Genomic DNA, 20,480 nt, shown 5'->3' with positions numbered 1-20,480 from the left:
GCTTAAGTCCCACAATTTTCATAATGTTGCAGTTTTGATGACAGATCCTAACGCTGTAGTGGACTCAATTTCTTGTAGTTTAGATTCAGTTTTACCAAATACAACGCTGTTGAGCGAACACTGAATATTGCAGCCTTTGAGACAAGTGGACAGAATATTCAACTTGACATTTTCAATGGAAAAGGAACAACCAGCAGACTCAAGTATTTCATAAGACCATTAGGAAAAAGAGGAAGATCAAGCTGGGCTGTAAAAGAAATAGCCTTCCTTTGTTTTTACTGCCATTTTGGAATTCCACAGAACTTTGTGGAAATACAGCATCCCAAACATTTAAGGTTCTCCTAAGATGATTCAGAGATGATAATACGAGGAACAACTTTCCAGAACAAATGCAGCATTAGACATTTCTTAATTATATGTATTATTTCTTAGGAGATTTTTCCAGAAAGTAGCTTTCCTTAAAAACTTCGAGAAAAGAAAGAAGTAGGATCTAGAAAAATATGATTCTTCAAGATAATAATTTTTTACATATCTATAGATCTATGTATCTATATCTTAAAATCAGAATTTCAGTATACAAAAGTAAATTTGCTGGTTGGCTAGAAGTAGCTCATGACCTAGAAAGACAGAGGAAAGAAATACATTATAATAACATAGTTACAATTAACTATTTCATTAAAAATCCCCAAACCAACCATGCAAGAATGCAAGGTAATTGTGAACAAACTCATGACTCAAATTTCATGGTACTATCTGCAACAAGACCGTTGTTTCAATAAAGCTGTACATATTTAACATCACCTCAACCAAAACTGAGATATAGGTATAATTAAAACTATTATTAATATAGTACTTTCTGTCCTCAATTCATACAGAGGATCTACAATAGTAAGAGAAAGAAATCAATAAAAAACTGTCTTATGACAAATTTTAATAAACAGAAAATAAATTGCTTACCTCTTGGTATCTAGCAACTCCACCATTAACTGCTGCATCAATGACCCCATTCAGACACATCGTGAGAGGGTTAATATTTTGCATCTGTCGAGTTTGACACTGACTAATCAGTGTTCTCAGTTGCTGGTTCTTATTTTCTAAGACTTCAATAGCATTCTCAAGGGGACTCATTTCCACCTGAAAGGGGAGTGAGGAACATTGCAAACATACTTAATCTAGTTGAAAGATGAAACAATATTAATACATATTAAATGTATTTTTTTATTTCTTAAAAAAACCCAATGTTATTCTATTTCCTAGAGTATTGGGGCAGAGAAAGTTCTTCTCACCTGGGCTACACTCTCTTGAGTGTACACTCTGAGCACAGAGAGTTAATTTTATCACATAAACAAGGACCAAAATAAACAACTGTACCCCTCTTGTAGATTCATTATCTGACCTTGAGAAGTTACTCAACCCTTGCTGCAAAGCACCTACACACTTCAGCCTGTGGTAGAACTTTTGGAATTCAGGGCTAAACTGTCCTTGGTAACTTTACCTAAACTGGGCTTGAGGTGAGGGAGAGCTTCACACCATGCTTAAGGGCACAGAGCAGAGCTTCAGTTCCAGCAAGTTACTTCCCTCACCCAAAGTGAAGTCAACAACTAGATATTACGGATGAGGGGTTTAAATGTAAGCTTTGAGATAAGATGATAATCAAGGGTAGTCCTTGAGCGGGGTGTGCCTATCCCTTCTAGAGGGTGAGGAAGCTTTTCTCACAGGTAGCATGATCTGCAGGAAAAGCAAAAAGCTAAGCAATATCAAGAGTACAGACCTGCAGTTGCTATAATTTACCAAAACTTATGAGTACAAACCTCAATCATGATGTAGTACGTGTCTAGGAAAAATTTTTACAGTTAACTTTTAGAAACATTGATATAATGGTAACATGATAGTAAACTGAGACTCTTCATATTAGGGTCATATTAACCTAATAAGGACTCAGGAGGAGTCAACTAAAAATTTCTCCTGTTGCACACATTTTTAATTTTTGCTAAATTCCTTTTTTAGTTTTCTACAGGGGAATATCAGGATGGTGAACAAATGACATTTTGTTGCTATTGTAAAAGAAAAACACAACAAAGTTTTAGACAAAATCAGTTGTACAATGGGAACCCTATATTTAATGGGACTATTGCAAGTCTGGCTTTGACAGGAAAGAAAGTAGTTACAGATGTTATACTCCTGGGCTCAACAACTGACCAGTTATTTAGAGATCTTTATAGAAGCTCTCCTCCGAATACATTTGAAATGTCTTTAAGGATTTTCTAAGAAATATAACAAGAAAGGAGAAGAAATTACGATGCGTCAGCAATACTGCTGCATTAGACACTGTTCCTATGGGTTCTGTGTAGGCACGCTTCCCTACCCATGCTGAGAAGTGGGAACTTCAACAGAGGTCTAGGCAGACACAGAGATATACCCACATGGAGTTTGCTATGTTACAGGAACTTGGAGAATGCGTGCTTTTCAAGAATACTGAAAGATAAGTTAAGCTATAGATATTCTAAGTATAAAATATTTCATCATGCTGAGTTTTAAGAAAGTAATTTGCTGACATTAGATGTTGTGTTTGGCAGCCCGTTATTGTTCTCAACTTCTGTTTTCCTCAACTGTTTAAATGAATCATATGGGTGGTTCTTAATACTTTTCAAGATAAGAGAAACCAAGAGAAAACTCAAAATACTTTGCAAATAATTTTGTTGTAGCCAACTTGAAACATGGCTCAAGGAAATGAGATATGGGTAATAAATCTTAAATTAGTTCATCAAATAACATATGATTAAGGAAGTAAACCAACCCACAATATGTATTGTCATCTGTATCATACTCACTACTTCACGTTTTTCCACTTCAAACCAACGAGATATTCCAGGTAAGCTCTGCACCAAGATCAGTGTGGTTCTTTCCACCCATAGACTCTGCAATACATAAACCCAGATTATTTCCCCAATTTGCCTCTATAATTTTCTTAATCATTCTCAGTTTTCTTTAATAATCCTTCATTTAAGTAACAATATACATAAAATTAACATCCAAATTTCTACTGAAATGTCTATCCCAGAAGCCTTTGACATTCACTTTTCTCCTTGCTTTCTAGGACCTAATACTAAGCAGTAATTTCTGCTGATTCTTCATCCCTAAACATGGTATTATTCTGTACTCTATGATGTCCCCTAATCTCCAAAAGTCACTCACAACTGACTTAGCACTTTAACGTTTCCTATCCCAGATAACGTGTGAAGAGGGAGCATTCAGAACCAGAACAACTCCTCTATGAAATCTTATGTGAGATTCCAAGGTATGGCTGATAGGATACTCAAATGTACTACTGTTAAACACTTTGTGCAAGAGGTTTTTAAAATGACAAATCAACACAAAAGATAATGCTAACACAAAATATATAAGGTGTACAATTAAAATAAAGCCCTAAGCTTTAATTAGAAGATAATAGTGACTTAATTTAGTTAATTTAATGCCCTTAAAGTTATTTTCTCTAACTTTATAACAAAATTATTTGGGATGATTCTGTTTGTGTGTCTGAATACCAGAACATATTCTGTGTCAGGATGTGTTTTTAGTGGGTCAGAATTCAAATTGCTCCAGAAAAATATAAGATGAATTTTCCATGTGACATTTTTATTAGGAGGAACAGTGTTCATTTACATATTAGGGAAGGAACTACTGTTCTTCCCTGAGACAATCTCCAAGTTCAGAGGCAGTTTTTAGTCTTGATATCACAGGAACAGAACATTATGCTGTAGTTTAGTCAAAACTGTCTCGCCCTTGCTCTGGGGAGAGAGAACTTTTGTCAGTCCTAAACATACCTCAGATTACTCAATGTTTTCTCTTCTACCTTACAAATGTCTCTGGAGGCTGCTCTGCTGTCTCTAATTCTGCCTTCTATATATCACCAATGCAAAAACAAATAAGTACTTGTTTTTCTCCCCTATTCTGATATACAAGACCCTCCCATCACCTGTATATTTTTCATATTACTTTATTTAAAATAAGTCAAGATGGAGCTAGCACATCCTCTAGAATATTTATTATGCTACACTTGGTTGAATAATACAACTATAGATGATGTTTCAGTAACACAACTATCATTGATGTCACAAAAAAATCTACAGGTTCAGTAGCTTGGCAAAGGGGCATAGTAGTTTACCTTGAATTCATTTTCCTTGTCCTTGGTCCCTTTGTGAAATGGCCTGTCATATCGGAATCGCCAGATGTGATTTACTTTGTAAAAGCTCTTGATGTTATCAGGAATGCCATCTCTCTGCAGGACTTCTTGGTTTTCTGGAATTGGTGTCACTGCATAAATCTGCAAATCTATGTGTATATAGTTAAGGCTATCCCACCTCATTCAGATTAGCAAAACATATTGACTCCCGAAGCATGACAGAAGAAAAACTCTTAAAAAAGTGTGCATCACGAAATGCTTCTAGACTTGGCTTGGGAAAGGAACCTGAGAGATTTTTTCATGTTTTGGTATTTCTTTGTACTGTTTTGTTGAAAATTTCATATTTATTTTTCAAATAGAGCTACTTACAATGGACTAGTACATAGAGTAAAGGGATTTAATTAAATGTATTGTTACACTTGATATGTCACGCCATGCTAGCATTATGTTGTATTGTAAGAACCTGAATGACTGTAACTTGAACTGGTACACCATTATCACAGCAGCAATAGTTTTAGAAGTACTTTTGGCTAAAGTAAGAATCCTAATAACTTGTCAAGGAATTTTTAAATAGAACCAACAATTACACAAAAGAATTCTAAACATAACAGAGTGAATGGGACAAATTGCAGGGGAATTCTCACCTACCATTTATTTCAGTAGAGGCACATTGTGACTGAAATTGGCTATTGGTGTACCTACATTTTTTAAAAGCATGAAAAACGTAACTGCAGCGTATGGGTTTGCGATTATGTGGATACACTGTGCTTCTGCCTGAAAGATGGTCTCATCTGGCTGATTAGCATGTTGCATAGCAATGGCATGTGGAAACTCATTCAACATGCGCTGCTGGAAGGCCTCCAGCCTTTCATAGTCATGTCCTCGGCAAACGAATTCCTTATTCTGAACAGAATGAGGAAAAACAAACAAGAGCAAGTTATGTGAAAATAATTGGGTATCATTAAATAGATCCAAACACAAGCTCTTGAATATAGACTTTCTGGGCAATTTTTACATCATTTTAAGAAGGGTAAAAAAAAAAGAAACAAAAAGCAAGAATGAAAATAAGAAATCTAGAAAGAACAGGTTAGAAGAAGGAAAATTTACCATATAAAGTATGTTTTATTCAAAAGTCTGGAAAATTTCAATTGTTATACTTAAAGTTTAATAAAAGTCTGAAAGGAAGAACTGTTCTTATTGGATTAAAGTATGTAACTAACATAATATATCAGATTGTATAAAATATATAACAAAAATATAACGCAACAGACTGTTAAGACAACGAAATGGGCTGAAAGTCCTTCCCATAAGGAACTAGGAAACTTTGCTCTGAAGTTTTATCATTCTGAAGAAAATGCAAAAGGAAATAGTAGAATGCATTTGATTTGCCTTTTCCTCTAAATGTTTATCAATTATCAGCTTGGTAAATTAAAAATATCCAGTTTTTGCAATATGAAGTAAAAGAATACTCCTGGCTCCAACATAATTTCTTTTACCTGGATGCCCACTGTGAAGTTGCACCATTATTTTCCTGAGATTGTGCAACATGAACACAGATACAACACACATCCTACATGCACCTTGAGATGCCTGGAATTGGAATAGCTGTTGAAACTGGTCACTGACTGTGGTGGTGCTGAGGGCTTCCTGTAGCAGTGGACAGCACTTTTTGGTTTGATTCTGCTTGCATACATATTTAAAAGAAGGAAATACCGTAACCATTTTCCTAAAACACTCTTAAATGAGTTTTCTCTTAAAGGCTACATTAGAGAGTTCTAAAAAGTCATTACTGCTGTATTCCTTTCGAAGCAGGTTTAGATAGAAACAGCTGTTTTCCTCATAATATCTTGACAACAGAGACAGTAAGCATTGAATTCTGAGAGCCTGGAATTTCATAGGAATTGCTTTAAGAAATCAACTGCAATAATGTCATTGTGCAACCACAAATGAAAACGTGAAAGCTTTACTCTTTATTCCTTCTATAGCTAACACAGCCAGACTTACAAACTGCTTTGCCATAAAAAAATAAATCAAATATAGTAAGTTTTGAGGTGTTCCTTATTGCTGCTGCATGTATAAAACTGTGCAATGTACATTTAACTTGGAAAATGCATAAATACTTCCTGGGCAGATGCATAAGCAGTTGAAAGACCTACAGGTCCAAAAGTACTGCACTATTGTGTAACTTTTCAGTACTTTCACTTCATCAGTTAACATTCAGTAATCTAAACATCAAAATTCTTTCTAATTAACATTTTCAAATTGGTTTACACAGATGTTATATTCAGATGACTACTAGGCAATACGAAAAACTATGTGCCCTGAAGACTTTTTGTGCATCTCTTTTAAAGGGGAGAACTTCATGCTGTATTTACCATTTGGAATTTGTCATTTTCCCCACCACAAAGGCAAGAAAATTCAGGCTTTTTAGGCCTCCACCATACAGAGGAAGTTCCTTTGTCACTTATTTGAATTACCACAGGAAGAGGAGCTTGCATTACGATTGCAGCAGCTCCATGAATAAGATGGATTTTGTTCTCTTCCCAATGTGACAGTCAATGCGGCTAAACCACTGCAGACTGTGAAAGAGGGAAACAGTGTAAACGTAACTAACAATTTTGAGGGCACTTCGGTAACTTCAGAATCCAAGATAAACGTTCAAGAGTAACTTTACATATCTTGTCAGCTTTAGTCTATTGATAATTAATGAAAGTCAGCATGTTGAATTTTAACTAATTTTTTTAAAAAATGGAACTTGGGAACGTAATTACTTAAATGCTAAATTGCTGATTGTCCCACTACCAAGGGATAACTCTCCTGACAGCCGCCTTCTGAGCGGCCACCAGCAGAAACAGAACAGGATAAAGGAACCAACTACCATGAAAAGATGCCGGTGTGTGGAAAAGTATAGGTGCATGGTTTCCAACATAAACATGAATATTGAGTTTGTGTTGGAGTCTGGAAGCCTAGCATTTGTCCTTTCACTAGACATAACCTTTTCTTAACCCTGAAGACATGAGGATATTTCATTAATTACCACAAAGATTTCCTTGTTTCTCATAGGCTAAGAACTTGCACGTGGTATGATCAAATTCTCACATAGAGAAAGTGATTATGAATGAATAAATTATTAATTAATTCCAGAATTGCTCCATTCTGTTTGTTTTCGCATCACTTACTCTCAAGAAGAATGGGAACTTTTTCCCATAGAATCCAACTCTGAAAAATTCTGGCTCCAAACGCTGTTGATCCATAATTTTATCATACAAAGATGCTTCCATCATCTGGGTGAGATTGATAAGAAATGCAATTAGTCTTTTTTGAAAACATGTTTTTACCTTAAGCTATTACAAAAGGGAGGGGCTTTCAGCACACTGCTCTGGAGTACTGGAATTGCAGTGCACCTCTAAGCAATGATAAGGGCATAGAGAAGTCAAGGCCAGCTTGGATGGGGCTTTGAGCAACCTGGTCAAGTGGAAGGTGTCCCTGTCTGTGGCAGGGGAGTTGGAAATAGATGATCTTTAAGGTCCCTTCCAACCCAAACCATTCTATGAAGACTCTGAATGATTCAGATTGAATAATTATACTTCTTAATGACCTGAAAATTTCCAAGTAGTAAAAAAGCTGCTTTTAAATATGAAGTACCTATATTAAAGGGGTAAAATAATGACAAAATGCATAGATCTTTAATGAAAAATGGAAGTAACAGAAATGCAGTCTGAAACGTATGACCCAGTAATCTGCTAATCATCCAAACATGACAGTAATATTGTCAGTTTAGTCAGCAAAGTACAATTTCCATATTAAAGAAAGTTGTGTCCAAATCATATCAGATTCCAATGACTTCAGTGTCACATGTGAGTTCCTTTAAAAATCTCACAGTAGCAATGAACATTATTTTTGATCAAAACATTCTGCTTTTATTTTACTCAAAACACTGACACAGTGATCTTAATGAAGCCCCCTTTTTCTGACGATATTTCAGCAAAGCATTCTCTGTTCTTAAGTTCTTAACACTGTGAAAAAAACCCCCAGTATTAGCCCTATTTTAGCTATGCAGACAGCTATTTAATGTGTATACCATACCAACAGCTGCCTTGTTATAGTGCTACGAAAAATCCCTGCACCTCCCGTCTTGAATTAACATACATGGCACAGAGATAGAAGGGTATTTCTCAATTCAAACATAAACCATATTAAGTGCAATTAATTAAATGTGCATAAACTAATTATTTTATTCACATGATGATAGTCAGTTTGCTTTTGCTTATAGGATTCTGTCAGTGGGATATCTAAATATATATGGAATAAGCTGATCACAGGGAGTACTACCACACAGCTCTGTGTTGAGAAATTTCCATAATGCTGTTAAACAGCTCTGGATTAAGTATAATTCAGTCAGTCTTGGAAGCAAGCATCCTAGGCACACAGAAAATTCAAAAAGGAAGCTGTAATATAAAATCGAATCCATCAGAAATGGGTAAGAAAAGGGAAGACTGATTAACCTTTAAAATACAGTATCAGAAAGAATGAAGAAAGAAACCATGCTTTAGAGTTCCAAGAAAAATGAAAGAGCAGGAAGACTGTGCCAGGAAAAATTTATTTTGGCTACAGGATATTAAAGAGATGATATTTTTAAGCAGTAAATAAAAAAAATGACAAAGGAGTATGTTGCTTATTGCAAGCTGTATGCTCGCAATCACAACTACAAAGATACGTTGCTGCTCCTAGTGAAGGACTGTATAAAGGACATTCCCTGGCTAAACCACAGGAAACCAATGACAGTGAATCTGTAATAATTTGAATAATTTGTAGCAATAAGCATGCACACAAAAGGGATGCTTTACAGGTACAAACACTGCAAGATCATTTATTTTACTATTTTTCTCCAAAAAGCTCACTCCCCTTTTTTTAAAATTCTTTACTGTAGAAAAAAACCCACAAGCTAAAAAGTAAAATTTGCAAACCAAACTTAAGGACTGTTCCATAGAAAATTTCATTTTCTAAGTAATATTTTTAATCCAAACTATGAAGATTTGGATCTCTGATTGACAAAAGTTACTCAGGTACGTTACCCTCATCTTGCTGAGGTTTCTGTAGTCATAGTAGCTCTCATACTGTTCTGCAATTTTCCTGCATAAGATAATGCCATTTTCCCAACACTGCAAGCAAGTAAAAGATGTTCAGTAATTTCAAAGCAACTGTTTGACACTTTGTGATTTTAGTGGTCTGTTCTTTCTATACTTCTATACCAAGTCATTCTTCCAGTAACTGAAAATATTAGAACATATTGCCCACTAGACACACTGATGATAGCTACTGAGTAATACTGATGAATTCTTTGAAGAATTGAAATTATATTTAGAGACCTATTTAATAAATTATTCTTACAGGAATATCACTACACAAGATATAAGTCATTATATTGATAAACATCTCTTCTGATACTACATATGAGATTGATACAATACAGTATGATTTTTACATTTTAAAATTCTATTATTTACATATACTCAATTTTCGTATATTGAAAAATATTTTATTGCATCATATAAGTTAAACTCTATAAGCTGATTACAGAATCTTTTGAAAAAAATTATGATCAACATCAGTTTGATTACATTTAATAGGCTTAAATGGATATTACACTAGCTACATAAAATGGCAATGAATTCCTTGTTTATCAACCAGACAAATAATCACAGAAAATATATATGAAATTTTAGACTACAGGATATTTACTCTTGCTTAATTCAAAATAAGCATTCTCAGTGATGGCAATGAACTGTGATTCCCCAAACCCATTCCCTTTTAGAGATTCTGCAATTGCTACTCTAAAAGAGAGAACACAATTTAGAAGGTGTAAACATAGTCCTTATAATCCAGATGCCTGAATTTTTTTCCTCACTTGGTCACCAAGTGAATTTCATTAGCTTTATATGGCTCATTTGCACCACCTTTAAAATGAGGTGAAATTATACTACATTTTCTAAAGTGCTTTGCCAATTACAAAAGGAATTGCTACACAAGTGCAAATTATTCTCACATGTAATTGTGGGATTTCTAGGATACAAACACAGGATTAAAAGAAATTCACTGTGTCACTAAGTAACTGCTTAATCAGGCAATAACAGTTCCCCTCTATATGAGAAAAGATTGCAGCCCTCAAAGTAAGGTCCTAAAATTAATAAACTATCCTTTCCAGATCCACTCAGTAAAATAGGACCGTTTTACCTTTCCCCTGTCAAAGTTTTGAATGATGGTCAGATGGAGACACTCTTTACGTTGCCACTCTGTTTGCATGGGGTAGTTGAGAAATTCCCTCAGTGGCCGATCTGACCACTCCAACAGCTCATCGTACAGCAGGAGCGTGTAGGCAGCCTCTACAAGACAAATTATAGCATGGTACTTACGAACACCAAACAAATAAAACAGCCAAACAAAGTACACAGAAATGTGAATGCTCTTGATGAGATGCACCTTTTTAATGCGTAACTGATTTATTTCAAGTATAAGACAGATGGTAGTGCTGGTTTTGGACAGTTACTATCTATAGCTATAATAAATTCAGCTTACGATTTTCACACACTATTTAAAGTGGAATCACTGGGACAGTTTTCCTGAAGTCTGACAATACAAAGGGGACAGAGAAATTAAGAAACAACTTCTGCTTAACTCTAGTTCTCCCTACTGCTAAGAAGAAACTCCTAACGGCTCTGCTGTCTGAACAGGGAACAAGGACCAGAACATGAGGAACATCAGTAGAGATAAAGGAAAGACAACAGATAGGACCGTGGACACAGTCCAAAAGAGATGAGGGCTGGGAGGGAAATGGAGAGGCAGATGTGTGCTTAATAGACTCCATTCTTGCCATTGAGAAATAAATCCCTCATAGCTGAGCCTTTACCCTAACAAGTAATCTAGAAGTACACAGACAATATATTTTTAAAAAATATAATTTCTTTATTTCTTTTTCATTTGGGAAGGAGTCAAACCTACTGTTGCTCTCTGGTCAGAGAACTGTGTAGTAATCTTTAGATCATGGTTGGTAGTAATAGCCTGGGATTATAAAAATGATTACTATTTTTACTTTGATTTAAAGGATTCCTTAGAAAAAGTACATTAAAACTGATATTAAATGAATATGTCTCTAATACAAAGATAGACTTTGGCCAATTACAAAACACCAGAATTACTACTGATTATGACAATTCAATTTGGCTAGCTGTGCATATGCATTATTGTTTTCCAAGTTACTGTTCCCAGTCTGTTCTTCCACTCACAGGACCACTTTGCATGAGTGAGTCAGTACAAAGATGGGCCATGCTCTGGAGGTGTACTGCACTGGAGAAAGACGTCACCTACTGGACTTACTTTCTTGCAGGTTTCATAGGTTGTACATATGGCAGAAAATAACTGTGAAGTACTAAAGTACTTTTTATGCTAAGGTAAGTTTCTCCCAGAGAACCATATCCTACTTCTGCCTCTGCCATATAAGTTGCCATAAGACAAGCGACATAAATCAAACTCTACATTCTAACAGCAGTGTTCCTCTTACGCATCCAGATTAAGAACCTGTGGATAAAAAACCGTCACTGCAGGAGATGTTTGTTGGAGAGTGTGCTTTGAATCCCAATGTTGTCAAATGCTAAGCACGGTGCAAAACTATGCTGCACTGCAATACACGTGCAAGGGAAATGGGCTGAAGTTGCACAGACAATCTGGATTCTGGTATCACCCAGCTCTCAGGCTGCTTGACTGGTAACAACTGTTGTCAGTTTCATGCAGCGGTTTGGTACTAGAAATATGCAACACAATTATATACCAATTTAAAAAAAAACAAACATGAAGTTGATAACAAATCATTCAAAATAATAAGGAAGCAAAAGATAGCAGAGCATAAATACATGTCAGGATATCTCACTATGACCCTTCCTTTCTAACTTGGCTTACAAGTCCTCAGTTTTTACATATTTTTGTCTCCCATACCATTTTTTTAAGTTTTTATAGATAGATATATGTATAGAAAGTTTCCAAAATAAGAATGGCCATACTGGATGAAAGATCCAAAGAGTGCCTCTACACAGCATCCTGTGTCTGGCAGTGTCCAGCATAACAACCAACATATCGGTACCTCTGAGAGAGGCCTGTAACTATTGGCTGTGCACCAAAACAGTAAGGAGAGAGATACAGGGTCGACTCATGATATGGGAAATTCAATTTATACAGGAAAGATTAAAAAACCTAAACATTTCTAAGGTAGATAGATAAAAAGACAAACTCATTACACTTCTCAGGTGACTGAGGGGACACAAGAGGAAACGCTGCATTTATGTGCCTCAAAAGAGTTACATTTATAGCTGTAACTAAGTGTGGTGTAAAGAAAGATTTGAAGCTACGTTTTGTATTAAAAAGAACTTGTGGGGTTTTTTTTCCAGAGAATTATTAGAAACAGTTCTGTAAATCATACTATCAAAAGAGAAAAAAAAAATTATTTTAAGAGCAAGCTGGTTTCATCCCTAGAATGAAACTGCAGTCCGTGAGCTAATGGTGCAATGTGTATGAATGCTGCTGAAGTACCAAACTTTTTTTTCTACTCCTGTGTACTTTTGATCAGCTGTTTTACAAAAGGTCTGAGTATTGCTACCAATTGATGAGGCAAGGCAATGGACTACATAGGCCTGTTTTCTAGTGGAAAGACTCTCTATCCTAATGCCATGGGTGTGATACAATCCTTCCTTAAGGCTGTCATGGGAAAAAAATAAAATAAAATAAATTAAAAAAAAATAATATCAAAGTGTTGTAATCTACTATGGTGAAGAATGCAGAAATTACACATGTTAATAATAAATACACAGGAAATAGAACAAAGTCCTGGAAATAATTTTTGAGCAAAATACTGTTTAAAATAAGAATGGATAGCAAAATAATTAAAATTAGGTTCATATCACTGCTGATGGTAAACTGGACACACATTAGACATTAGCAGCTGATTTGCAAAGGGAGCTCAACGTTACTTAAATAGTTACTAACATCTGTTATGTAAAATCAGGAAATTAACAGTTTGGCACAAAAGCCAGCTGTGGCAAAGATGCTGCTTGATAGTCAAAACTCTCTTGTGACTCACTACTGCCAGGTCACATGAGGAAATTAAAACCTCTCCTTAATATATCCTAAGCTAGTCTACACTTCAAACCCATGACTGTGGAAATTTCAAAGAAAGGATCTTTCCTATGGATAGCAGAAAAGCACAAGGAAATTTGCTTGTGGCAGTAGGTACCTGTAGCCTGTTCACTAGTGATCCGCAGTGAACTAATCTGTTTTTGAGAAGGAAAATATTCTGGAGTGATTTTGAACACATGCAGTTGCAATTGCAAACACTGGGAAAAAGACAGAGGTATTATAAGGTCACTTAAATATTTTCACAATCAAAGACTGGCTAATTTAAAGAGATACTGAATTTATCTTCTCCAGCAATTATTGATGGCATGTAGTTACCCAAATGAAGTGCACTTTATGTTGTATAAACAACCATGTATATTATCTTCTTATTTCTTCATTTAAAAGATAACGGCCAGCCCTGGCACTACATTCACAGTGAGAAATCCTGGACAACAGCACTGCAAATGTGATATGCCAAGACTCAGAAAGACAGCAGCAAAGTGCTATACTTGTTAAAGGTTTTAGGGTCTCTGTCTCATCGTTAGTAAGCCATATGAGTCTGTTTTTTTTTTTTTTAACCTAAAAGTTAGATTCTGAAACACAGCTGTGCGAAACATCACAAACAGCTAACCAGCAGCATTAGAAAAAAGTATACAGGCTCAGATACTACCAAATGGACTCGCAGAAACTTCCTCTGAATTTTACTACTCTTGGGTGAAGAATGACTGTATCACACATTTATTGCTAGTGTCTATCAATAGTAGTCATTTACATTCAACATGGCACAGCAGAGTTGTGGAGCTGAAAAAAACCCGTATTTTGAGAGAGTTTAATTGGGCAAGGAAACTCAGCTGTTGCCTGGGTCAGTATGTTCTACACTGAGGATACAGCTTACAGGTTTGCAGAAGACCACAAATCACAGACCAGCCCTAAATATCTTTTTCTAGTTTGTACTAAATTACCTGTGAAGTTCTGTGCTTTCAGATGTAGGTCATAGAGCTTATGAATATAGCGAATATACATCTCTTCCTTGTTCAGTTCAGTCTTGTAAAAATTCTGCAATAAAATTGAATTTTTTAATGAAATGTAGTAGTTAATTATATATATATGGCAGTGGTTACAAACAAAAGACTTCAAACATAATGCTCTAAAAACACATGCATAGATCCAAATGTACATGATTCACATGCACAAAGTCATTACAAAAAGCTGCAGTAATACAGTAAGAAACAGTAAATAGAATAGCAGATTTTCAATGGACAAGTTAACATGCTCCTGAACGTGACTTTACTTAAACTCTCATAGAACATGAGGAAGAACCTGATAGAAGTGAAGCCTGACAGGTCTTTCTTTATAAATACTAATCCATCCAAAAAGTGCACCCATATATCCTTACTTAGGTTGTTTAGTATCTTGCTGAAAGCTGTATGTTGATTTCAAAATATTGACAGAAATCTGACTTTTATATTCATATCTTGATAAAATATTTACTGCCTGGTATGTCTACTCTCCCTTCTGTCATACCAAAATGCCAGAAGGACTTCGGTAACTTTACAAAGAACTATTCAGTATTGTAAACAGCATAAACCTGAGTGAAAAATGAGATTTCTTCAGCCCTCACTAATGCTGGAAACTGACAACAGATGCATAAATATTGCACTGCATGACTGAAATACACAAAGTTGCACTCTAAAGTGATATCCAGGACAAAATTTCTAGAAGTGGCTAAAGTTTCCTGAACATATAACTGCTATTTGTTGTTACATGGATAAAATATGGAATGCTGTATCAAAACGCTTAGTCCAAAACATTATTATTTATTTGCAAGCCCTAAAACAAAGTATGAAGAAGTTATAGGAAGAGGAACAGAACCCAATAGCACTGTTCACAAGTACTGCCATACTCACTATGGACATGCAGCTAGAGCCCCCCTGCTAGCCCATCCTTAATGTTCAGGATAATCTGCTTTGGTTAATAAAAATTTATAGGACAGAAGAATTTAGCAATGGTCCTCATTAGGAATTGACAATTTCTGTTCCATTATTCAAATCACTTACTGTTTTGAAATCTAAGCAAGTGGCCAAAGTTTTTCCCCTGTTGTACAGTATTCTTATTCTGTTACTGTTTCCTAAAATGAGTTATTATCAAAGAGAAAGGTGGGAGGAACATTATGAAAAAAACAAAATAAAAACCCTGAAGAGAAAGTATTTTAACTGACTTGAGGAAATGACTACATATGAATAGCTCTGTAATGACATGCCGCCTTTAGGCTGCCATCTGCCTTTATAATCCAAAGATTTCTCTTTTTCTCCCACAAGGTGTAGATCAGGAACAGATGCTTCTCTTTACAAGAGAAAATGAAAAAATATCTGTTTGCTTGTTTATACTTACCTGTCTGAGAAAAAGCATAATCTGCAACACAGATTTGCAAGCAATAAAGCATAAAGATTAGGACAAAATACGGCGCTGAACTGCAGTACTAGACTTCTTGGTTCTTACCCCTAAGCGCTGAAGGCTCCAGTACTTGTCACGAGTCTAAACTATACAGATCAGCTAGTTCTTGTCTGAAGCTCAACTACAGCAATGTCCAGCTGAGCTGGTCTGCAAGGCAGACCGCACCAAGGCAACCCAGTCACAGCTCAGGAAATACACTGTGCTAATAAAGGAGTCATGTTTTTTCAACAGACTATTTCAAGATATAAAATATAGCCGATTTAGTCTTCCAAAGGGGACATGACATAAAAAGTAAACTTCCCTAATTAACAGGCTTTTTTTTCCTAAGAAAAAACAGCTTGAAAACAACATTCAAACAGGCCATGTGGACATGTTCTACCTCAATGGCATGATGGCATATGCCAGCTTTGAGCATCATAGGAAAACATCCTCTTTCTAAAAAGAAGATATAATTCTAGATTAATAGCACCTGAAATATCAATTAAATATCAAACCTTAATGAGGACCAGGGATGCCTGAGAAAAACTTCTCAGTGAGTTACCAAAGTTATTCAACATACTTTCAATGCTTCTGTACAGCTCAGTGATGACAGATCTTTCATCAGAAAGTCAACTTTCAAATTGGAGTTAGATGATTCTTTTGCATAAGGAACTAACTCTATTAGACATCTCTCAAACCAGCTTTTTCAAACAAGCATTACAAATGTGAAACCTACTCCAGATGAACCAGATGGTGGGGAGAGCAGGAAAAAAGTTTCTACCTTCTCCTTTCATCTAAGTTATTGCTGCTGGTGCATACCCCTTCTGAGATTTCATGATGTGGCATAATTCCAGTTTATTTAATAACTTGGTTAACTTGGACAATTCTATTCTCTTGAGAAACAGCAAATACCTCTATGGCAAAACAATGTAAAAATTCTTTTTCTTGTGCCAACCAGTCCTGCCACCTTTGGAAGTCAGAATACCTTCAAAGTAGTGCTGAAAAATAAAATATTGCTTCCTCCTCTGGACTTCAAATCATTTTAATATTATACATTCCTCAAATTACTTGTTACATGAAACAGCTTTTGAGATGACAACCAGTTCTCTGTCATATGGGCAAGTAAATGTCTTAAAATTTGTATGCTACTTCTGTAATTGAAATTTCCTTTTCAAAATTGAGCATTTGTTTTTTCTCTGGTGTGTAAAGAGTATTAACATTTGCCTGAAAATTATTAGGATATGAAATCCACCTTAGCCTGTACAAGTAATTGAAAATCCCATTAAAAAGTATTCTGGTGGTTTGTGTTTTTAAAATATTTGAATTTTCTTTTTGTGCAAAACTTTGCTAATAATAGTTCAAAACATCTTTAGGGATAGGATGAAAAAAATCCAGGTGCTTTACAGAATTCAGATCATGCCAGATATTCTGACAGAAAGCCAGCTGTTCTATGGCTACATAGTAAATATCATCCCTATTTAGAGTGCTACTTCCCTACTGAAAAAATGCTTTATTCTCTCATGTATAACTGTGACTTACAAGTGATACCAAATTGTTTTGCTGACATGAAAAATGCAAAATTACAAGTCAGCTTATTCTGGTTTTTTTTCTCTGGCTAAAAATACATCTTTCCAAAACTGAAACTTTCCAAGGTTAAGGAAAGTCAACAAACTTGTCTGTGGAAACTGGTCCAGAACAAAAACACATCTTGTCAGCAAAAATGAAATATTTTTCATACTAAGAATTTGCATTGTTTGTTGTAATGACAACAAGACAAGAGGTGGTCTTGGGCAGCATTTCTTGCTCTTCTATTTGGAAGAAAATAGATAGCCTGCAGTCTTCAGAAGATATCCCAAATTACATGTCATAAGAACCAACTTGCGTCAGTTATTGGGGAAGAGAGGAAACAGGAGAAAAGTAAGTTTTGTTGGGTTTAGGGAAGGAAGAAAGGCTTGTTTCTATGAACTCAGAGATCCACTAAACTTGAAAAATACTTCTGTGACGTTTATTCAGTAGGAAGAGACTGAAAACTGAATAAAGCAGTATTAGAGATCTCTCAGAGCCCAACTATAAAATGCCAAGGTAAACAAACTCCCCATTGTATCAATTTCACCCTGAAAAAAAATAGTATCAGTGATCCTAAGTGCAGTATTATTCTGTCAGCTTCCACTCAAACTGCATCAAGAAGGTACTTCCTATTCAAATGTGTGGCTGCATACTAGAAAACGCTCAACTGAAATCAAAAGAGGGAAAGAAAAAGTATTATACAAACCAAAAGGCTAACAGTGCAGCCAATCTTTTTGCCATCCACTTCTCCCATTTTCATGCAGTCCCTAGAACGGAAAGTAAAGAAAGTCAAAAGCAATGACGTGTAACCTCTTACAGTGAAGAACACCTCAGAAAGACATACTTGCCTTGGCAAGCTGACTGAAATGATGCAACCCAAAGGTATTTGGGTGAACAGCTGACCCAGGTGTGTAAGGGATTTCATGCCTCCTTTTCTAGGACATGGAATACCTCAATCATCAAGAAAGTTTGTTTTTGTTTTTGTTTTTCCTGGCTCTGTCATTGATTTTCTAGGTGACTGCTGAAGATCATTTGTTTTCTTCATACCTTGTGCTCAAATCATGCCAGCAGAAGCCAGCACAGCTGCCAGAAGAGGCAGTCCTGCTCTCAGGCACTCATTCCCAGTCCTGCTCTCAGGCACTCATTCCCAGTCCTGCACCTCTGCCTGCACAAACCTTGGGAAGAGATACAGATTAGGCAGCATCTTTTGCTGGGTTAGTTTTAGCCCATGTCAGCCAGATCACCACAGTGCAGCGCAAACAAGTGTGTTGGCACAAGGAAGAGGGTGATGTGAATGACGGAATGAGCAGGGATGAGTTTGCTTTCTTCATGGACAGTGTACATCTAAAGTGGTCATGGAATTACAGCATTAATTCTTCCTCTAAAAACAGAATGACACTGATCTCTGTAAGATGTCCAAATTTTCCTCAGTAGCACTTTTATAATTAGTATCATTTATTGTTTGGGGAAGCAACAGATCTGACCCCCAAGCCAAAAGTTAAAATGGAACCATGCAGTTTCATTATCGCACAGGGGAAATAGCCAGTATACCATGCTGGAGTCAAAAACAAACAGGCAGGCATCATCATGCAGTCACTAAAAGAAATTTAACGTAACTTGAAAACATTCTTGCCTACATGACCTAAGCCATCATCCCAAATACTCTTGTAACTATCAGTAGCCACAATTGTTTTGAAAGACTGAGAGCCCTGGAGGCTGTAATTCAACTGATCCCTGAAGAGCAATAGCACTGTCAGGCTTCTAGAAATAGAGTTCAGTGTCTGTGGATGAAACAGCTTTCCCGTCAAACTATCAGAAACGACAGAAAGTGGAGTGCCAGGTCTCAACAGTGTCTGTATCGTATCAGGGGAAAAAAATCTAATACTTAAGCTCTAGAAAGCGCTACAGTTGATGGCAATAAGGACTAAGCTGAAATCTGAAGTTACTACATGGAATTCACAACTGGCTGAGAAAACCCCTTTTAGTCTTCCACTCCTGAAAGGGAGTATGTCTCTCATTTCTCTCTTTCCTTTGTTCATGCAATACAGTCAGATGTGAGCTCCTCACCCAGAAATCATATTTTTGTATACATACTTGCTATGTTGCCTAACACTACAACTAAGCATGACTGACATAGTGAAAAGAATGTTATGTATTCTATAAAACAACTGTCAAGTGATTAGTATTGAGCTCTGTGTCTTCAGACAGATTTGAGTCACTGACTGCCAAAGGTTCCTATCTTCCTTGATAAGAAACTTGTGCACGTCACTGGTTTTTTATACCATGAGGAGGCTACTTCGTTGGTTTTCAGCCTGCTTGTCTCATTTTCCTGTTGATTAAGCAGCTGCTGCCAGAGATCCTGAGCACGTACAGTTGATGCGTCTACATGCAGTCACTGTGCAATATCACTGTATTTGACTCCTAATATTTCAAAGACAACAACCCTACAAATTGTGATAATCACTCACCTGTAGTCCAGCAACCTCTCCATGAGGCGAGTCACAGTGGCGATTAACGAAACACCACTTTCCCTCCATGTTTCCCGCTCAATTTTCTTCAGTAGACTGAAAAAAAAAGAAGCCAAAACAATTTCACAGTTTATTTTTAACTGTCGCTATGACAACCAGCCTGCTTTTACCAGCACTGTAATACCTTAGCAACATCTTTGATAGATTTTCTTTTACAAACACCCTCCCAAGAAGCACAATTTGCAAACAATGTCTTACCTAGGATAAGGACCAAAAAGTGGAATTCTAGTCCAGGAAGCATTGACAAAACAAATGATTTTTATATTAGCTGCATCAGATTAAAATATATCAAATATCTAATTTTCAGAATATATTAATATCCCAAAGACTTATCAGAACTCTTCCATAAAATTTATATATTAATTTCATGCTAATACATCAGAAAACAGGGAGTTTAATGACGGACCTTGAACAGAGTATTTATCAACTCAATGTAACTTCTCAATGTGACCTCATCTTTTTAAACTAAGATTTTTTCCTCCTCTCCTCTCCAATATTTCAGTATGAATGAAATTTAAGAATGGGGAAAGGATTTTAATCTCTTCACTTAATCTTTCCATCTGAGAACATACTATCATGCACATGTAAAATTCCATTAGCTTAAACTG

At 36.0% G+C, this 20,480-nt stretch overlaps 1 protein-coding gene across 4 annotated transcripts in view; it reads right to left on the bottom strand.

The window, feature by feature from the left end:
• Window positions 1–20,480, bottom strand: part of DOCK4 (dedicator of cytokinesis 4) — a 256,017-nt gene that overhangs the window by 19,858 nt on the left and 215,679 nt on the right. For 2 of the 4 annotated variants that reach the window (XM_040594831.1, XM_040594834.1), the window contains exons 33-43: window positions 20,071–20,097; window positions 19,813–19,908; window positions 18,051–18,111; window positions 14,308–14,401; window positions 10,418–10,566; window positions 9,259–9,345; window positions 7,363–7,467; window positions 4,945–5,086; window positions 4,166–4,332; window positions 2,832–2,918; window positions 958–1,134 (exon numbers count right to left, since the gene is read on the bottom strand). In XM_040594831.1, the coding sequence (XP_040450765.1) occupies window positions 958–1,134; window positions 2,832–2,918; window positions 4,166–4,332; window positions 4,945–5,086; window positions 7,363–7,467; window positions 9,259–9,345; window positions 10,418–10,566; window positions 14,308–14,401; window positions 18,051–18,111; window positions 19,813–19,908; window positions 20,071–20,097 (1,192 nt within the window). The remainder of the gene's footprint in view (window positions 1–957; window positions 1,135–2,831; window positions 2,919–4,165; window positions 4,333–4,944; window positions 5,087–7,362; window positions 7,468–9,258; window positions 9,346–10,417; window positions 10,567–14,307; window positions 14,402–18,050; window positions 18,112–19,812; window positions 19,909–20,070; window positions 20,098–20,480) is intronic. The other 2 variants (XM_040594832.1, XM_040594835.1) reach the window with 1 other exon arrangement.

The sequence above is a fragment of the Falco naumanni genome, chromosome 5, assembly GCF_017639655.2.
Source record: "Falco naumanni isolate bFalNau1 chromosome 5, bFalNau1.pat, whole genome shotgun sequence".
NCBI classification, from domain to species: Eukaryota; Metazoa; Chordata; class Aves; order Falconiformes; family Falconidae; genus Falco; species Falco naumanni.
This window is presented reverse-complemented; position numbering and strand designations above follow the sequence as displayed.